The sequence below is a fragment of the Brettanomyces nanus genome, chromosome 1 (assembly GCF_011074865.1).
Source record: "Brettanomyces nanus chromosome 1, complete sequence".
In the NCBI taxonomy this organism is placed as follows: domain Eukaryota; kingdom Fungi; phylum Ascomycota; class Pichiomycetes; order Pichiales; family Pichiaceae; genus Brettanomyces; species Brettanomyces nanus.
In genome coordinates, this window is record NC_052374.1 from 3,529,868 (window position 1) to 3,549,838 (window position 19,971).

Genomic DNA, 19,971 nt, shown 5'->3' on the forward strand with positions numbered 1-19,971 from the left:
CTTATACCTTCCAAATCGGGAAGGTGGATAACTACTGATTAGACACGATCTGTACGAGTGGATCTCTGACCTCCAATCTAAAGACAACCCGATTCCCACTCAAGTTAATATATACATTCATTATTCTTACCATTTGGGAAGGTTTTGGGAGTTGTGTCGAGCAGAACTAACGGCTTTATTTACCTTCCATATAGATGCAGCCTGTGACGCTCTTACTGTCGCGCGAAGGGTCCATACTAATTGTAAGAATATTTTTCTCTTGTTCGTTTCTTCACGTAATGGCATTGGATACGTGCTTTCTTTAGGCTTATTTTAATCATGGGGAAAGATTCAAAGACACATTTCAAGGAGCACAGCCAACACTTACCGTCGACATCTCTTATCCCCGAGACAGTTCTAGATGCTGCATCGCAGAGAGTCTTTATAGTGTCACTATTCGTGCTTGTACAGGCATGGAAAGCATATGATCTATACGTTTTACGTGACGACCACTTACGTAAACTTCTGTATACCAGTTATAGATTCAACTTCCTGTCTCCAGAAGTCTCCTTTGTTTTCAAATATCTCTTTCTAGATGGTTTTATAGTATGGCTCAATTGCATCCTTAGAATCCCCAAGTTGAGTCTTCGACCAATTGCCTCAATGCTCATTCTTGTGGTGATCTACACCATCGATTTTTCCCTCACTCTCGATCTCAAACTTTCATTTGTTGGGGTCGCATTTCCATCTCTATGGAAGGAACTATTCCCGGATAGAGAGCTTACCATCATGGAGCAATATGTTGATAGAGATGAGTTGGCAGACCAATCTCTTCACTTTAAGGGACATAAGACCATCCGATTCGCTCCTGATTCCTCAATTAAGCTCAATCCTCTTGACGATACTTTCTGCTTATCTTCTATATATGGCCGGCCTATTCAGATCCCAATCTCATACGAGTCTTCTAATGGCTTGGAGTCTTTGCAATTGAGGTACCTCGATTTCAATAATGGTGCTACTCTTTTGAACTTCACCAAACGGGAATTGAACGGGATTTATTCCAAAAAACGTTCCACGGTAGACTACGATCCAGCTGCATCCAACTCTCAAGTGTTACGCATTCCAGTGTCGAAACCCGGTTCGTATTCTATACAGTTGGCTTTGGATACCAAAGGTAAAACTATAAGGTCTCACAAATCTACTGTGATGATACCTATCTGTCCCGAGGCTTCATTTGGCCCTACGGATTTATCAGATAAGTGTGTTGGCGATGAAGTTGGAGATATTACCATCAATGTTCTAGGCGTGCCACCATTTACTCTTTATCATGAAGAAGAAATTAATGGCGTGCGTTCTCATTTGCCCAAGGCAGTGTTAGTTCCAGAAGATGAAGACTTTTATTCACCTCTACTCTCCAAAGAACTATACACTGGTCAGGGAAAGAAAAACACCCATGCACGTTACAGTTCCTCGGATCTGAAGGACATTTCCTGGGCCAGAAGCCGCAGTATTGAAGTTCCTATCGGTAAGAAACGTATAGAAAAGGCGGGCGAATACGTGTATACAGTAAACAGAATTATTGATGGCTTTGGAAACGTTGCTGAATACACTCCAGGTACTTCAAATCAGGAGAATACCTTGATTCTCCTTAAAGCACATCCGAAACCGCTAATTAGCCTTGTTGATGTCCGTCCTGAAACTCCAATATTGTTGGGCAGGGATAAACATATTGATATCCGCCTTTCGCAAGTAGATAATGTCGAATCTGAAGCTCCTTATACCGTCGTTTTCAAGTTTACGCCAGAACAAAAGAACTTGGAAGAGCGGATATTTACCAAGTCATTTGATTTCCGTACTCCAGCACGTATTTTTACTGATATTCCGGGTACTTACTCAATCGAGACGGCCTTCTCTCGCTATTGCTCATGCAAAATTGGATCATATGCGGTAAATATTCGCCAAGCAAAACTTCCAATGATCAATGTGACCATGGATCCTATTGTGGATAATTGTGTTGGTACCACTGGGTTTAAGTTCAACTTGGAATTTATTGGTAGTGCTCCATTCGAGGTTGGATACAAGATTTCACGCCTTGACCCAAAGGATAGTACTAAAGTACTCTCTACAGAAAGAGTTAGCTTTTTAAGATCCGAATCTACGGTACTAGAATACGAGTTCAATCCACCATCTGAGGGCAGCTATGCAATAGAATTTGTATCCCTGAACGATAAGTTTTACAAGAATCAGATCCGGTTCGACAAACATGAATACAGGTATATCACTTATTTCAGACAGAGGCCTAGAGCATACTTTGACAAGAATTTCAAAGTGCGGAAGGTCAATACTTGCAACGGTGGTACGGCCAATATAAGCCTTGTTCTCGAGGGTAAGGCTCCATTCAACGTAGCATACAATCTCATGTCTCCAGACTATAAGGTGGATACTTTCACTCTTAAGGATGTGTCAGAATCCGTAGTGAACATTCACACCCCAAAACTTACCCTTGGAGGAGAGTATGTTCTCTCTCTTAAGAACGTGACCGACTCGTCAAGTTGCGATGTTGATTTCAAAGGTCAAGAGATTCACATAAATGTAAGAGGTGACGTTCCTCAACTTTGCTTTGCCTCTAGCGAAGACTACACACTAGTTCAAGGCAAGAAACTATCCATTCCACTCAAAGGGGAGTCCGACGAACGTATCGATTTGGTGTACAGTTACGAATCTTACGACCATCAAAAGAGAGAGTTGAGGACAAGTTTTGATCCCACGGAGGGACTTTCTGTTTCACAAGAAGGTGCATACTCACTCATTTCGTTTACCCAAGGTGGATGTCCAGGCAAAATATCGGATAACACGCCAATCAATGTGCATTATTTGGCGAAACCAACTCTTCAACTACTTAGTGGTCCAGAACTCAAAAGTCCTGCCAGCGATTCTTCCGCGTTCACTATGAACTCTATTTGCGAAGACGGATCAGGATCAATCAACTTTAAGGCATCTGGAGTGGCACCATTTGTCATCCGATACTCCATAAAGTATCCGGATGGATTGGTGGAAGAGAAGGTTCAACAATTGCCAGGCTCAAATTTTGCTATCCAGCTGAAAACTACAAGAAGTGGAAGGTACGAGTACACTGCGAAAGGTATCTATGATTCCATATACACCACTACCATTTTGGATCAATTGGAAAGACAGAACTTGTATAGATTCAAGCCAATTGAGGTATTTAACACAGTGAACCAATTACCATTGGCCCACATCATCAACAAAGAAGATAGTTTTCAAACTTGCGTCTCTTCTCTTCATAATCCCGAGCAGCTCGTTCCGTTAAAGCTATCTCTTTCAGGAAAACTTCCTATCGATGTCAAGCTACTTGTGATGCGCGACCAAGACGGACCCTCAGAGGTTGTCAAACTTGAGCATTTGGAGACCAGAGATGTCAATGTGTATGCAATGTATGAGAATATGGGAATAGGTACGTTTTTTGTTTCTGTTGCAGAGGTGAAAGATGCAAACGGATGTATGTCTAGAGACATTGATTCCGCTAATGAGGTGACCGTCCTGGTGAACGACGTTCCAAAGATTCGGCACCTCATTGAGGAGTCATCTGTCATTTCAGAGCATGGACAGATGAAGTTAGAAAAGCTAGACTCTGATGGTGCACCTGATATCAACTTCTACTGTGTGGGAGATTACATCACATATATGTTAAATGGTGTGCCTCCATTCACTGTTTACTACGAGTTTAACGGTAAAAAACAGGAAGTTAAGGTGAACTCGAATTACTTCAAGCGTAGGGCACCAAGTGCGGGCGAAATGAACATTCTTGCTGTTTCGGACTCTTCCTCGAAGAACTGCATGGTGAATTTTGCATCAGAAAAGGGGGAGAAAAGACCAGATTTGAAAGCAAAGATCTTTAATTTGCCATCTGTTGAGATTGTACAGGGTGAGTCAGATGAAGAGGATATTTATGAAGGGGAGCAAACAGATATCACGTTCAAACTTACTGGTCAGGCTCCATTCAAGCTAACGTACATTCGTACCGACCTTTCAGAACAGAATAAGATAGTGGAGACGGAAGTGGTGGACAACATTGTGGGTAACGAGTACAAGATCACCACCAATCTAGAAGGCACCTATGAAGCTATTGAGATTCAAGACGCCTATTGCGCTGCAAGAAATCACAGAGTGTGAGCTTGTGCGAACAATTAAAGAAATGTATTATTAAACTTGAGTCAGGGAAGAATAGGTAATGTCATATAGAAAAGACTCTAAACTGTTATTTTGTAGATTCCCAGCTCACCTAAGTTAATATTTAGTGAGTCCGCATCTGTATGCTCACCTTCGGATCTTTCATACAACACGGTGAACCCTGTGCGGATCAAGACGGAAGGAGTCTCAGCTCTTTTCGCCCATTGATATTCCTGCAGCAGCACTCTCTTACGGTGGGCACTATTGTTCGACGGCTGAAATTCAGCCTCTTCTACTAAGCCCAAAGTATGCTGACTCATCTCGGAAGTGGAGGGCATTTTAATAACAGGGAGTAAGCTTTGCACTTTAGGACGTATACTGGGTGATGCCGGATCATTGAGATGTAGGTCTGGAAAATCAGTGAACGAGGAATCATCAGAAATGTGATGATAACCAATAAGCTGAATATCAAGGTCTGAGTGACTACCTATGCTGTCAGATGAATCCTTGAAAGGAACTGTAGGTTTGTGAAGATCCAAGGGATTGATATACTCCATAGGCTTTGAAACACTCTTATTCTGCAATTCATCAATACTATCGACAAACAGACTCCTGTCTGCTTGCGAAGCACGCACGGATTCAACTGAAATATCGGGAAGAGGATCCTGTGGAATATTCGTGGATTCATTTTCCAACTGATGCCAATGACAGACCTCAGTGACCAAAGTCTTTAAAACTTCTTCAAACAATATATTCTCATGGGAAACCATTATATCAGACTTTGCAGGCTCAATGTTAACATCAACTCTTTCAGCAGGAATACTCAGACTGAGGTACCAAATAGAGGGTGCTAAAAGGAGATTCTCAGTATAAGCTTGATTGACTATCCGAGACAATTTTCTACCAAACTTTAGTGCTAAACTTAACGGTCGATTGTTAACTGTGAGAACTTTCACATGCCTCTTGGCCGAAATCTCATCTTGAGCTCTCATCTTGGGTAGTATAGCATCCAACTTTACTGAATAAAACGTTTCAGCAGAATTACTCACCTCTATTTGTCTTTCGACCTCATAAAGACTGTCGCTGGACCGAAGTTTAAGAATATTGAACAGCAAGCGAACTCGAGGTAGCTTACTTAAGAATATTGTATCCTTACCCGAATGGGACACCACATTACCGTTCGCATTTAGATTCACCAACCTTAATTGAAATCTAATACTTCTGTGTATAAAAGCGTAGGCTAAAATCATATGATACACCTGCTCAGCAGTCTTCCTGACGTGCTTCTCTAGAAATTTACGACGAACGGGAGCACTTTTAAAAAGTCCTTCTATCTTAACAGTAGTCCCCACCGGACCTGCCAGTTTATCGGGGACCAGATCAGGAAAACCCTGCTTATTCACTCTCCAAACCCTGCAGACATCACCGTCTTTTGTACGAGTACTAATCACCAGACTTGAAGCTATTTGACTGATAAAGTAAAGTGCTTCACCTCTGAAGCCACAAGTCTTTACACCCTTATCCAAATCGGTCATTGAGGTAAGTTTAGAAGTGGTACCATTCAAGCACATAAGCGTCTGTCCATTTTCAGCTACCCCTGCGCCATTATCTTTCACCAACAAATGATTTAACCCACCCGTTTTCACATCTATCTCAACATATACTTGCGCGTTTTTTACGTCCTCTAGAGCATCTATACTATTCTCAACAAGTTCTTTGACAACACTTAGCTGTGAATAAATTGAACTGTTTGACAAAATGGACGAGAAGACATGTTTTGGAAGTCGTCGAATACTCATAATGTGCTTCAATCAATTTTAAATCCTCAGGCGAACATTGGCCATCTAGTCTTTGGACTGATTCAACATTGTTCAACCACGCGTCATTTTGTTGTGTGGCTTTTCACTTGTGAGAAATCTCGGTTTCGCGAAGCATGCATATTTCTTATCTTTCACGGTCCACCACCCAGATGATTGTCCGGTATATTCAGAAGAGATTGGGATGTAATTCCTACCGTTTCTACCGTTGCTGCCCTTAATTTTATCGTAGTATTCGTGAGGTATTGGATCGGAAACTCAGTGGTGATCCAACGGACCATAGGGTTGGCGGATCCCTTTGTTGTTCATCCGTACACCAATGAGAAGAAGGAAAAGGATAATCATTACGATCTCCCTCATTGACCGTTACCTCCGAGACTTTCACTAGGTTTTTATCCTCCTCGTTTGCATATTTTTAAGCAGAGTTGCATGGTGAGGGTTATCTTTTCAGATTCTGTCTACAACATTCAGCTTCTTATTACATAAACATATTGCGTAGGGGCTTTCTTCTTTATGCTTGCAGAACTGAAAAAACTCCTGAATTTTGTGGGTCCTGGCCTTATGGTGGCCTGTGCCTATATTGACCCCGGTAACTATTCAACTTCCACAGCTGCAGGCGCACAATTCCATTACAGTCATCTTTTCATCATACTGCTTTCTAACTTGTATGCAGTGGTTCTTCAATGTCTATGCATTAAACTAGGTTCTGTTACAGGTCTCGACCTTGCTGAGAGTTGCAGAATGTACCTACCGCACTGGTTGAATGTGACAATATACATCCTTGCAGAATTAGCCATTATATTTACAGATTTGGCAGAAGTCGTGGGAACAGCCATTGCATTGGACATTTTATTCTCGATTCCTTTGAAGTTAGGTGTTCTACTTACTATTCTGGATGTGGTAGTCATTATGTTTGCTTACAATCCCGATGGGTCGATGCGTCAGATCAGGAAATTTGAACTCTTTGTTTCATTCTTTGTTTTTCTAACCTTTGTCTGCTTTGTCATGCTTTTAGCTAGGGTGGATACTGGCGGCAAAGAGGAGGTTCTCCAAGGCTTCTTACCTTCCAGGGTTCTTTTCGAAAATAAAAAGGCTACCTATCTTTCCTTGGGTATCGTTGGGGCCACAGTAATGCCACATTCTTTGTATTTGGGCTCAAATTTGGTCAAACCAAGGTTGAAATATTACGATACCACTCATGGTTATTACACTGCTCATGATCCATCCCCAGATGAAGATCCCAAAGATTATGCATGGAATCACGCTTACAAACCATCTTTACAGGCCATTCACTATTGTTTGAACTACTCTTATGCCGAATTGATTATTTCTCTTTGCGTTGTGGCCGTGTTCATAAATTCTGCAATTCTAATAGTCTCCGGTGCTGCGTTATTTGGGAAACCTGGTGCAGAGGACGCAGATTTGCTCTCCATTTATGAGATGCTTAGGGACTATGTGTCACATAAAGCTGGCCTTATCTTTGCTGTTGCTATGCTTTTTTCCTCTATTGCTGCTGGCGTTATTTGCACCATGTCTGGTATGATGGTGGCAGAAGGAGGAATGCACTGGGAAATGAATCCCTTGGTGAGAAGACTTATCACTAGAACTATCGCCATCATTCCATGTATATTCATGGTTTTGTTCATGGGTAGATCTGGTATTGCCATGATTCTCAATCTATCTCAGGTGATTCTTTCTCTTATTTTGCCTTTCTGTTCCGCTCCCTTACTATATTTCACGGCCAATCCTAAGATTATGCGTGTTAGAGTTCAGGATGTTTCAATTCAAGATGGAGATGCAGAGCCTAATGTCGAAAACCCTACTAATACCCCAAACTCTCCTAATGCGCCACAACCCCTTCCACAGATAGAGGAAGAAGATACCCCATTACTCACACGCACTAAAAGTAAGGACCATCGAGGCCCCATCAAGTATCATGACTTTACAAACTCGCCAATTATGAATTTTTTGGGTATCACCACTTGGCTCACCATCAGTTTTATGAACATCTACTTGATAGTACAATATTTGCACGGAGAAGATGTGCATTTCTAATGTCATTGGTTTACATAGATTTTAAAAACAGGTAACATACATTGGTATTCTATAAAGACATCTAAAGTATAAGAACTAAAGACAAGTTTAGCCTTCCGCTTTCATAGGAGAACTTTGCGAAATAGTCGGAGAAGCGGCAGACCCTGCAGCTCGACCATCTTCAGTATTATTCACCCACTTGTCCTGCTCGTCTATAAAGAAAGAATTGGCAACAAACTTCTTCTTAATCTGTGTAATCTTTCCATTAGGTGGAACTTTTGGTCTATTATTTCTTTGCTTGATTGGCAAATCTTCATCTTCAATGATGATCATGTCATCATCATTTTTATACTCCACAAACTTCTCATTAGGGTCGACTGTACCATTAGCGATATGTTGCTGGCGTTTCTTTAACTGCTTGGCATACATGGCCTTAGTCTTAGCCAACAAATCATCGTAATAATGTTTGAGAACACCAATCTGCTTAGGCAAGTCCCTTGTATGAAGCTTAGGAAATTTGAATTCTCCGAAGTCCTCAAATTTATCTTTCTTGGATTTACTATTCAACTGACTGAACTGATAAGATAGTCTGGAATGTAGCAAGTGAAGAGGAACACTGGATGTGAGCATACCAAATTCTTTATCAAGTCCCAATTCACGGAATCCAAAGAAGTCCTCCCCAATTTGCTCAGAAAATTCACCGGTCAAGAATTGGTCGGAATTATCACTGAATTGAGTCTCGCTCAGATCTTGAAGACCAGGCCTTAACAAATCTTTGAGGAATCCCTTCAATGCTTCATTGAGATCCTTCAACTTCTTATTCTTTTTCACAAGATACTCTTTATAGAAGGAGTAAATGATATCCGGCTTGTCGATTCCGTTTTCACTCAGTGTCATTAGTAGGATATCCTTTAAATTCAACGGAGCACTACCTTTAATGGGCAACTTGTTGATAGAATTGGATTCCATATGCAATTTCAAAGATTGGGCAAGGTTTCCAAAATACTCTTCTGCTACCTGCGTGAGCATCATAGCACAAATAGGGTTAGTGGATTCAAACCCATTTGCCATTAGAATGGCCGAAACCGACCTTTGAAGACACTTCGCAGCCACCTGCGGATTCATAAAGTCTTTTGTCGGAAGCTTGGACATCGCATCGATGTCGTTGAACTTGATTCTTTCGATAACTGGTAAGTGAAACTGAGACCTATGTACAAACTGTGATGTCTGCATTTGACGGATGAGATTAATACGGAAGCAAACTTTCCTAATATCTTGCATAATGGAGATGTTTTCGATTATCATACTGTTGGAGCCATTCGCCTGAACTTTCAATGATGAGTCAGGCAGCATGTTCAAGTTCTCACCATCTGCAAGCATTTTCTCCAAAATTTTGTTTTCAATTTGGTCAAAGTCGCTAGTTCGGTACTTTATCGGTGGAACGCCACCACCAACATCATATTCAATCAGGTAAGGATCATCATTTTCATCAAAGTATCTCCTATTTTTATGGAGCACGACACTGGCACCATCGTCTAGATAACTGATAAAATTTGACATCTGATTGTTATCTCTATAGAGAGACTCGACATTCATGTGAATCTTGTTGTCCTTGAACATCTTACTTCTTGCCTGACAAAGCTTGTACCTTGTATTTGAAGTAAGCGTCTTCCAAGTAGACATTTCTAAATCCTCGAACGGCTCATCATCATCATTGTCATCATGAGGTTGAATATCTTCCAGGTCTGGCTCTCCCTCATCATTATCATCATCAAGATTGGTGGTACCTGGTGTCTCGGTGGCAGGGTCCCCAGATTTTTCAATGACTGAAGAAGACGCCTCAGTGGCGGTCTCGGCTTCATCTATGCTTTTCTTGGGAGCCAGTGTTTTCTCTTCCTCTTCATGCACAGGTGTATTTGACACCGTACCATCCAGAATATTAAGATCACCATCCACCAAACTTCCCTTTCGACTCTTTTTCGTTTTCTTTGAAGTACTATTTCCCACACCTCTGCTGGACTTGGCACCTTTGGTACCTTTTTGTGCCTCCTCTTTCTCCTGTTGAGCAGCAACGGCTGCCTCCCTTTCCACATCGGATCTATCTCGAATTGCGATATCTGGTATTAGAGGAATAAGAGACTGCATCTTCTTTTGCATGGCCAGTGCATCCACCCTCATAAAATGCTTAGGGTCCGTATTGTAGGTTAGACAGTTCTGCCAAATCAACATTAGATCACCCACAAATTCCTTTTTGCGGTTGTACTGAAGGGTCCGCAACTTGCGCATCACGGTGTTCAAATCCATTGGTTTCTTAATAATTTCGTAGTAATTAGGAGCCTCTCGTTTAGAAACCCTATTCAAGAAAGGGGTGGAATGCTCTGTATATCCACGCAACTCTGTGACCACTTTCTCGCAAGCCTCATACAACTCTTCTTGGCCAATCCGATTATAGTTTGCCCACTTGGATCGGTTCTTTCTCACATCCATGATTAGATTTTTTAGTTCAATATCGGTAATATTCAGTTCATCTCTATGATTCTCGATTTTTCCTAGAAGATTCTTCAGTGATAAATTGACAGCACCTCCAAGGTTCATCAACTTGCTGACATTCCTCACCTCTTTTTCGTTACCGTTGTCACCATCTTGACTCTCAGAATCAATACCTAGCTGCCTGTCACTTTTTTCAAGCCGTCTGCGTTTCACCATATTAGGTAGATCATTTTCAAATCCGTGGTACAACTTATTAAAGTTCTTGATCAATTTGAGCTCGTTGCGCTTTTCTAAACTGGATTCGATGGCAGAACTTGTACTAAGGATAGGATGAACCATTTTACCAATGGCTTCATCCGTTGAAGAGATATTCTCGCTCAAACTGGGGTATTCCTGCTTGGCCAAGATTACGCTCAGAGGCACCTCAATAATCATCTCACCATGAGGCCCGTCGTGAATCAATGGAATGGTATTTACCGTTTCCTTCAACTCCTGTCCAGATTCTTCAGACCTAGATTTTTCCTCATTGCTTTCCTCTTTTAAAACAGCCTCCCCATCATCATCATCATCATCATCATCATCATCATCATCATCATCATCATCATCGTAATTATCTTCTTCCTCATCACGCTTAGGCCGTTCGACTGGCTTAGACTCCGCCAAAGACTCTTCAGCATCCTTAAACATATCCTCATCTTCAATATCACTAGCTTCTAGAATCTCAAACTCTTTGAACTTGCTCTGCCTGTTTTCATCACTTTCAAAGTAATAATCAACAGCCTTCTCATAGAGTAAGTACCGAAGCATAGTGCATAAGTTTCTTGCAGATCCAAATCCTGGCTTTAGGTAAAGTTCTTCTTGGGCGATCGAATGCGATTCTCCCGTCATAGTGGAAGTAATATCGCCGCCAGAATCAGTTGTCTCTTTATCCTTGTCCTTGAATCTGTCTCTGTCCTTTTCTTTGTCATCACGGTCTTCGCTAGCATCCCCATCAGAGTTGCTTGTCTTTTCTTCGGATTCTTTCTCAATTTTCACGTACAAATTGCAATCCATTAACGCCTGCCACACTTTCTTGCTTGCACTGGAATCATGCAGCCCTCTTAGAATGAAAGCAAAGAGATTGAACAATTGGGGACTCAGATAACCGTTAAAGAAGCCTTCATCATATAGCTTATCCGCTAATCGCTTTAGATGGTCCAGATCATTGGTCTTAAACACAACCAAACGGTCTTTCATAATTAAGGATGGGATGAAAGAATTGAACCTAAAAGAATCGAAGGCTTTGAACTTAAAGGTACCAATGCGTGGTGCTCTGTAATTCAGTTGATCGTAGTGAAAGCCGCTCGAGAACAGTAGAAAATTTATGTGGATGAGAAAAAAAATCCCCAGAGAGCCCGAATATCGTCCTAAATAGTCGCGTCGATATGAAGGGGTGGGGGGGAAGTTGGAGACGGCCATCTCCCCCACAATAGCCCATTGGTGATATTGGCGATTACTAGTTTCTTATCTCTGGCGATTACTAGCTTAGTTCTTGTTTCAAAATGCCGGACTTTGCTGATAAGACATTTGATGCTGCTAATACTGTTTATCAATCTACCTATTCCACTTTTGTATTCCTATTTGATCATGTGAAGGAAAATACTCAGACGGTAATGGACTTCACGGTTGATAATGCACACAAACTTCAAGACAGGTCTAAGGAGATGTGGAATAATACGGTATCCGATAGTCCCCAATATTCATCTGAGTCATCCTTACGTTCTAAACTTATATCTAAAGTGTCGAATAACATTAATACCATCGGACTATATGGAGGTGCACCATTATCACTATTTATAGGTTATGAGTTGTACAGAGCTATATATCCCTACAGAAGGAGAGCGCAAAAATTGCCTACTGGCAGAAGGTTTGAGGTGATTCTTGTTGTTGGTCATCCCGAATCCAATTTTGTCAAGAAACTAATCCATGATTTGAATGCTAGAGGCTACATCGTGTTTGTTGTCGTGAGTGACGAAAGACAACTACGCATCGTGGAAGAAGAAAAGGATGACGATATTAAACCACTTATAGTCGATTATGAAAGCTCCTCTACCGTGAAAGCTAGTCTTTTGAAGCTTGCCAAGTACTTGGATACACCAATTGATAACACCTACTATCATCTTAGAGGATGCATTTTCATACCAGACTATTTTAGGATGCCCAAGATATCCCGGATGGATCAGCTTTCTGGAAGAGAATTCAAACGAGTGATGGATGAGCAGATATTCAGCTTGAATATGCTTCTCTCCAACGGACTAAACGTTTTCCTCAGGGAAAGTAACAACAGAAGGAAGTCTGTACAGGAGTGTAACAACGTGAAGATAGGGGGAGGGTATTCCAAGCTTATTTTTGTGAACTTCGTTATGTATGCTAAAAATGAGACAAGAACACTACTTTTAAGGCTTGCTTGTTCTCTGAATCAAACATTTTTTGATGAATTGCATAGAGAATTAGCACCAGGGTTAATTGAATCTTTCTCCAGATCCATCTTCGGAATTGATCGTGATTCTTCCAAAATTGACATTTCAATGATCTCCATAAAGTATGAAAAGGATACAGAATCACATCTCATTGGTGATTCTCTTATTGACAATTTCAAGGGCTCTACGAAGAATAAAAGGCTCAGCTCCAAAGACGTGCACTATAAAATATACGATCTTTTAAACAGCAACTGGCTCAAAAGAGATTACCATATTCACAACTAAAAAGATATCATTATGATATTATCTTACAACGCGTCACAGATTGATCCTCCACTGTACCAGCAGTGAAGTCAACTATGGTTAGAAGCCCCTTCCTATCTAAAACATAGAGTTTGTAACCGGGCTTATCGAATCGCATCGAAGCGGATTCTCTCGCAGTGTATGAATTAGCCACGTCCGTGACAATTACCACACGTTTACTATCTGTATCGCCCATTTTAGGACACATCATGATATACACGGTGCCGGATCTGTCCAAGTAGGCCACCGAATCTCCTCTTGGGGATACGCAGCATTTGTGGATGGTACTGCCAACTTCTTCCACTTTCAGTAGAAGCTTTGGTCTCGCGGTACCTTCAGGTCCCGAGATAGAAGTAATATTCGTATCGATAACTATCGGTACCGTATCATAGGCGACAGATGCCAATGTCATTATTCTATTATCAGGAAAGAATTGAATGTCCGTGATACCTTCACTATCCAGGGAAGTGTCTAGCTTTCTTTGGGATTTCATTACCAGGGCCGGTCTACTAGGGTTTTCGATATTTATGGTGAGGAATCTTGATTCTAGAGCAGTGGCCACAGAGAGGAGTTTGGAATTAGGTGAGAACTGAAGGATGGTGATTGGATCCCTATATGGAAGGTTAAACGGGAAGGCTGTCAGTTTCAATATTCGCCTTCGTTTGAACCTCTCCGAGTTTTCCGTTGCTGTGGTATCATTAGAGGAAGTTGAGGTCACTGATGAAACTGTATGCAATAAGGTGGATACAGCCTTGGAAGCGGTACTTTCGGAATTATATGACGTGACAGTAGTCGATTCAGAAAGATCCGAGGCATCACAAAACTCGAGACGAAGAAGAATGACAAACGCCTGCTCGACAAGCGTATATTTATCTTTACCCGTAACGCCAAGACTGATATAACTCTCATCTGGAGACAGATCAATACATCTTATGGGGAATTTGCACTGATAGGTGTATAAACAGCGACCATCACAAGTTAAATCCAAAATTCTAAGAAAACCTCGAGTTCCAGCTATCACTAACATGCTTTCAGTGACTTTACAAGACAAATGCTCCCATTTAGAGAGTGAATCTAAAGATGTCGCAGCTGAGTTTGCGAAATTCGAGTTGTTCACGATGTCTTCTTTGGATATTCGTCTATGGACGTCGTAATTAGGACCATATTCTCCATCATTTTTACCACAGCAGAGTAATTTAGGCAACTCCTCGGGCCTGTTAGGATCAGTGGAATAAACTTCAAACTTCTTTTCGCTCAATAATGCAAGCCTAGTTAAGCTTGGCGAGATACCAGTATTGATGAACAACTTGGATTTAGGAAAGAATTTTGAGTGATGGATATGGAACTGATATAACTTTCTAAAAAATGGGAAATTCTTACCGAAAATTAACTCCTTATTGGTTTCCTTCTTATGAGGTATTAACTTGTCCACTTTGGGAGATCCTGAAAGAAGTCGTGTGAGGTTGGAACTTGGAAACGACGTTCTTGTCCATTGTCTCTGAATTGAATGATATGAAGACATGGTAGAATTACTTGTAGGAGATGTAGATGGTAATGGTAGAGGGGGTTGAGACGATCCCAAATCTTTATAAGAGATACTGTCTATGGTTGATATCTGCTCTCTACTATTGAAGCTGTGCTGAGGAGTGCCATTGATACTGCTCGAAGAGTTACTTCGATTGACCTCAGTGAAGGCTTCATTAAACGCAGAGAGAAAAGTAAAGTTCTGTTGCCTGTTTGAGGGTTGGCCGGTAATGGAGTTTGCCTGCTCGGTAGAGGAAGCAGTGGGTTCCGAAAGTTTGACACCATCCTTCAAATCTATGAGATACTTGGAAAGAGAGCGCATACTCTGACATGGCTTCAACAAATGAGAATTTGCAGACTGGCAAATGGGGCATTTGAATGCTTTCTTTGGGATACTAAGCTGGCGAGCTAGACTCTCAGAGATTAGACATCCACAGGAAAGAACAGAACAATCAGTACATATTCGGTAGACCAACGAAGGTGGAAATTGAGAGTAGTCAATTGTAGACGGAATGGAAAGAAAGCGATCTAGTTGGCCAATGACATCTGTAAGCGATGTCATGGTGAAGAAGATAGATTTGTTGAAACGAGCAGAACGATGTCAAAGGATTACTGTGTTCATAGATAAGAAATGATCTATATCTCTGTCGTTTTGAAAGGTATTGCAGACGATCGGCGCGCCTGCAAGAGTTGGAGGAAAACAAAGGTAAAAGTTTTAGAAGGTGAAAATTTCGTTTTTGTTTTTAAAGGCTCCCTCCCTCCCTTGTTTCTTACTCGGAGCACTTGTATACGTTTCATCATCATGTCTCAGTTTTGTGGATATACGTTGGAGCTTGTTCTTAATGATCCTGCACATACAACAATTACAGGAATTATCAAGAAGATTGTGGATAAGGAACTGATCGTTTCTAATCCAGGCTATCTTGACGGAAGCAAATTTAAGGACAAGGAAGTGAGCATCAAGGGTTCAGAGATTAGAGACCTAAAGGTGGTAGAGTTACCTGCCAAAAAGGGCAAAAAGAAGAGTAAGAAGAAAGCGAAAGAGATGGAGCCACCTGAGAAGCATCAGGAGGAGAAAAGACAGCAAAGTTCAGGATCTCGTAATCATAACGATATTGATTGGAATACAGAGAATCCAACGGACGTCAAGAAGATGGAGGATTTTGACTTTGCATCAAATTTACAGAAATTCGACAAGGCGTCTGTGTTTAAAGAGATATCAGAGCAGGACGATATGGATCCAACACGGAGATTGGTCAGTATGAATAAAGTAGATCCGGAACAGCGGAAATATGGCAACGATGAGATGGTGATCAAGAAACATATGGATGAATGGGACAACATAAATGGAGGGAACCTTAAAAACGGCAAGCACAATGATGATTCTACGGACACAGATCAATTTGTTGACGCTGAAGAAAGCAAAGAGTCTTCTAGAGAAGCATCGACTCTTGCCCAGAGGCATACTTCGATGCCCAGTAGAAGTATTACACCTATTGTGGATACCCAGGTGAGACTCGTGTATTCTGGAACCAAGGAAACAGCCAAAACCTGCTCACCACTTCAACTCTCAGAGATTGAGTGTTTGGCTCACAGTAAATTCCACTATGGAAAGATGCTTTTAGCGGAAAATTCTGCCCGAGGAATTGCTGAATTGATCATTTCTAAGGTTCTTGGAAGCTTTCGAGTGGGCTCTGCCAATCACAACACTCCTCCACTGATATTAACGTTGGCCGGTAATAATAGAGCCGGATGTATTGCATTGGCAACGGGCAGACAGTTACTCAATCATGGCGTTAGAGTGGTGACATATCTATTACACGACTTTGAAAGGTCAGAGGAGGAGTTGACGAGTGAAGTTAAGGAGAGCTCAGACATGTTTGAAAGTTGTGGAGGTAAAATTGTCACTTCGGTGGCTCAGTTAAAGAAAATATTGTCGAAATTGGACTCTCCATTGGAGTTTATACTCGATGGCTTACAAGGTTACGATATGGATCTCAATGATTTCATAGAGCCGGAAGTTTCCGATTCCGAACTAATAGTCAATTGGTGTAACGAGCAGGATCTTCCAGTGATGTCTATAGACATACCTTCGGGATTAAATGCTTCATCTGGAACATCTGACTTCAGTACCTTTCTGGCCTGCAAGTATCTTGTGTCTATTGGTTTACCATTGAACTCTATACTAAATCTTTACAAGTTCGGTTACTTTAAGGAGACTGAGTTGGCTCATTTCGTGGTTGACAGCGGTATTCCGAAGAAGGTTTTCAGCAGCAAATCGAGCTTTAGAAAGTTTGAGAAAAGCTGGTTCTCTGATTCTTGGAGCAAAAAGTTAAGTATACTGTAAATACAGCATCATATAGAAGGAGGACCATTGTTTTTCTCATTATATTTTATTTTGATTGTTAATTCGTCTCGCTCTGCAATTCTCTGGCTATGAAGAGAAAATAATAATGTAAAAAAAAATCCAGAGAGAGAGAGACGCGGGAAGTGCGAAGTAATAAAGTAGAAAGATAAAGAGTGAATGAAGCTGACTTGGATCAACTTGGATCAAGTTTAGCTACAGGTTAATAGTTGACACAAAAATCGTTTAGTGTTTAATGACAACAATTGATCTTCTAGAAGAGGCGTCGTCGCGTCTTCAGAAAAGGAATGCATTTGAAGAGTTAGAAGGAGATATGGATGTGGAGGAGGAAGTTGAGGCTGTAGTCAGAAAGGAAATGGAAGAAGAAGCAGATTCTGAAGTCAAGCATCTGAAGATAATATACACACCTGAACAGCTTTATGAATACCAAGATAATGCAATCTTGTTTAAGGACAATCCACTGCCAGAAAGAGCATTTTATAGGTTAGAAGCAAAACTGCTGAGAAAGATAAACGCTACTCTTACGTATCTACCGCCAAGTAGAAGAAAAAAGGTGAAGAAGACGGACAAGAAAGAACGGGAGAAGGAATTCAAAGGCCGAAAATTGAGTAATGGACATCAACATGTGAAAGAAGAAAATGAAGAGGGGGACGATGATTCCATTCCAGAGTGGGCTATCGAGTCGGATTTCCACGTGGACAAGAACCTTGCTGGATATTCATCTTTTGGTGGATTTACAGTTGAGGATATGGAACACGAGAAGAGAATGTATGTGGAGGCACACGGAGGAGTTTATAAGGAGGATGAAGAAACCGAATTGAAAAAACAATTAAAGAAACAGTTTGAAGAGCCTGAGATTCTTGGACCCAAGGAAGAAGAATACAATGCCCTGAAAGTGGACGCGATGTTTACTTCTCAGGACAATTCGTCACCTGATAATCAGTTCTTCAACTCGTTACTTCAAAAAACAGAGAGTTCGAGGTCTAGTAGTGCTACCATTCATCAACATTCACCTAACGAGACCTCTAAATTTTCAAATCTGTTCAGTCACAAGGAGCCACAATCTGACGTTGTTACTCCTAAGACAGTTCCAGAAACTCCGCCGGGGCTTTCTCTTCCCTCTAATGCTTCCAATTCAGCGGTGCCACTTCTTCCTCCGGGACTAAATCAAATAAACACGCAGATTCCACAAAACAAACAACTACCACCGGGAATTTATCAATCGCCACCAACGGAGTATATGTCTCAGCTTGTTCAGCAACAGCGGATTCAACTTCAGTTGGAGCAGCGTAAACTTGAGCAGCAACAGCGACAGCAGCAGCAGCAGCAGCAACACCAGCAACAGCAACAGCGACAGCGACAGCAGCAGCAGCAGCAGCAGCAACACCAGCAACAGCAACAGCGACAGCGACAGCAGCAGCAGCAGCAACTCCAACATCAACAGCAGCTCCAACAAGAACAACTGCAGCAGCAGCAACAACAGCAACAGCAACAGCAACTCCAACATCAACAGCAGCTCCAACAAGAACAACTCCAACAGCAACAACTGCAACAGCAACAACTGCTTCGACAGTCTCAACCTTACCTGGGACAACTACCTCCTGGAATGGTGAATTTGCCACCACCACCTCCTGAACTTATAGAACTTATTCGTCAGGGAAAGTTGCCTCCATTGCCACCTCAACGGATGGCTCAGAATGTGCCTCTTACACAACAGACAATGCCTCTTCCACAGCGAACTATGCCTCTTCCACCACCAGATCAACTTCCTCCTGCTTTACAAGGTATATTCCTGCAACTACAAAATCAACTCAGTAGATGTCAACAGAGTGGTCAGCCGCCGCCGACTCAGCTCCTACAACAGATGGAGGGCTTCCATAAGCTTGTTGAACAACATGTGAGACAGCAGAGAAGATGAGTACAACTTTTATTATATATAATAGGTAATATAGGATGGTATACAGGAGTTACGGAAATATAAATGAACGACTCATCCCAGAAAGACTCGCGCGGGGTCCAAGATCAAGCACTCGGTAACTGTTCCCCGGTGGAATTTGAGATAAAATTTTAGAAGGTTGTTGTATGTTTTTCATTTCTCTGTCAAAGTCGTCCATCAACACCCAAATGAAGGTCGAAGTGGCCCGTGATAAGTTGTTGTCAAACTATGAGGTGTATAGACATCTTGTTGATATACAGAAGGAAAACTCGTGGTCTTATACGATTCCAGAAGCCAAAAAGGAAGGAAAGAGACGCAAGAAAAGAAAGGCCGATGCGCTGATTGATCAAGAGATCATAACAAAAGATCTTTCTGGTTACCTAATTCAAAACAACCAATCTAATGATATTCAAGTGAAAAGTATAGTAAACTTGATGCTTGGTCTGAACGTGTACAAGTTGGAAAAAATAGAAAAGCTTCAGATCCTAAATATACTACCGAGATCAATGGTGATACTATATGCCATTATAGAAGATTGTGACCAGCGGTTAAGCGAGGATCAATGCCAACGGTTGTTGAGTATTGTCAATGAGAACTTCCCTTTATCTGGGGAAAAAGAGGAGGCAGATGAAGAAAATGGAAGTCATATGGAGGAAGTCGAAGAGGTTGAGGAAGTCGAGGAAGTCGAGGAAGTCGATGAAGCCAACGAAGAAACCGAAACTCCAGAGGTTGCTCATACTGATGGATCAGAGGATGAAAATATGTTTGAGGATGTCAATGATGACTTGGAACATGAAGTATTGGGAGGGAAGACAAAAAATGACGAGAAGGAGATCGATGAGTGAATGTATTTTGCTATATATGTAATACTAG

General features: G+C 41.5%; 9 protein-coding genes across 9 annotated transcripts; 6 read left to right on the forward strand and 3 right to left on the reverse strand.

Annotated features, from left to right (window-relative positions):
• Positions 1-318: 318 nt before the first annotated feature.
• Positions 319-4,173, forward strand: FOA43_001656 (uncharacterized protein; the record flags this gene model as incomplete). The annotated part of the gene is made up of 1 exon (XM_038921966.1): positions 319-4,173. One exon carries the CDS (start codon positions 319-321, stop codon positions 4,171-4,173), a length of 3,855 nt encoding a protein of 1,284 aa, XP_038777894.1.
• Positions 4,174-4,250: 77 nt separating this feature from the next.
• On the reverse strand, positions 4,251-5,969 carry FOA43_001657 (uncharacterized protein; the record flags this gene model as incomplete). Its single annotated transcript, XM_038921967.1, has 1 exon — positions 4,251-5,969. One exon carries the CDS (start codon positions 5,967-5,969, stop codon positions 4,251-4,253), a length of 1,719 nt encoding a protein of 572 aa, XP_038777895.1.
• Positions 5,970-6,500: 531 nt separating this feature from the next.
• FOA43_001658 (uncharacterized protein) lies at positions 6,501-8,042 on the forward strand (the record flags this gene model as incomplete). The annotated part of the gene is made up of 1 exon (XM_038921968.1): positions 6,501-8,042. One exon carries the CDS (start codon positions 6,501-6,503, stop codon positions 8,040-8,042), a length of 1,542 nt encoding a protein of 513 aa, XP_038777896.1.
• Positions 8,043-8,129: 87 nt separating this feature from the next.
• On the reverse strand, positions 8,130-11,747 carry FOA43_001659 (uncharacterized protein; the record flags this gene model as incomplete). The annotated part of the gene is made up of 1 exon (XM_038921969.1): positions 8,130-11,747. The coding sequence occupies one exon, from the start codon at positions 11,745-11,747 to the stop codon at positions 8,130-8,132; it is 3,618 nt and encodes a 1,205-aa protein (XP_038777897.1).
• A 305-nt stretch (positions 11,748-12,052) lies between these two features.
• Positions 12,053-13,255, forward strand: FOA43_001660 (uncharacterized protein; the record flags this gene model as incomplete). The annotated part of the gene is made up of 1 exon (XM_038921970.1): positions 12,053-13,255. The coding sequence occupies one exon, from the start codon at positions 12,053-12,055 to the stop codon at positions 13,253-13,255; it is 1,203 nt and encodes a 400-aa protein (XP_038777898.1).
• A 10-nt stretch (positions 13,256-13,265) lies between these two features.
• On the reverse strand, positions 13,266-15,359 carry FOA43_001661 (uncharacterized protein; the record flags this gene model as incomplete). Its single annotated transcript, XM_038921971.1, has 1 exon — positions 13,266-15,359. One exon carries the CDS (start codon positions 15,357-15,359, stop codon positions 13,266-13,268), a length of 2,094 nt encoding a protein of 697 aa, XP_038777899.1.
• Positions 15,360-15,599: 240 nt separating this feature from the next.
• FOA43_001662 (uncharacterized protein) lies at positions 15,600-17,144 on the forward strand (the record flags this gene model as incomplete). Its single annotated transcript, XM_038921972.1, has 1 exon — positions 15,600-17,144. One exon carries the CDS (start codon positions 15,600-15,602, stop codon positions 17,142-17,144), a length of 1,545 nt encoding a protein of 514 aa, XP_038777900.1.
• Positions 17,145-17,397: 253 nt separating this feature from the next.
• Positions 17,398-19,080, forward strand: FOA43_001663 (uncharacterized protein; the record flags this gene model as incomplete). The annotated part of the gene is made up of 1 exon (XM_038921973.1): positions 17,398-19,080. One exon carries the CDS (start codon positions 17,398-17,400, stop codon positions 19,078-19,080), a length of 1,683 nt encoding a protein of 560 aa, XP_038777901.1.
• Positions 19,081-19,286: 206 nt separating this feature from the next.
• On the forward strand, positions 19,287-19,943 carry FOA43_001664 (uncharacterized protein; the record flags this gene model as incomplete). The annotated part of the gene is made up of 1 exon (XM_038921974.1): positions 19,287-19,943. The coding sequence occupies one exon, from the start codon at positions 19,287-19,289 to the stop codon at positions 19,941-19,943; it is 657 nt and encodes a 218-aa protein (XP_038777902.1).
• Between the last annotated feature and the right edge of the window lie 28 nt (positions 19,944-19,971).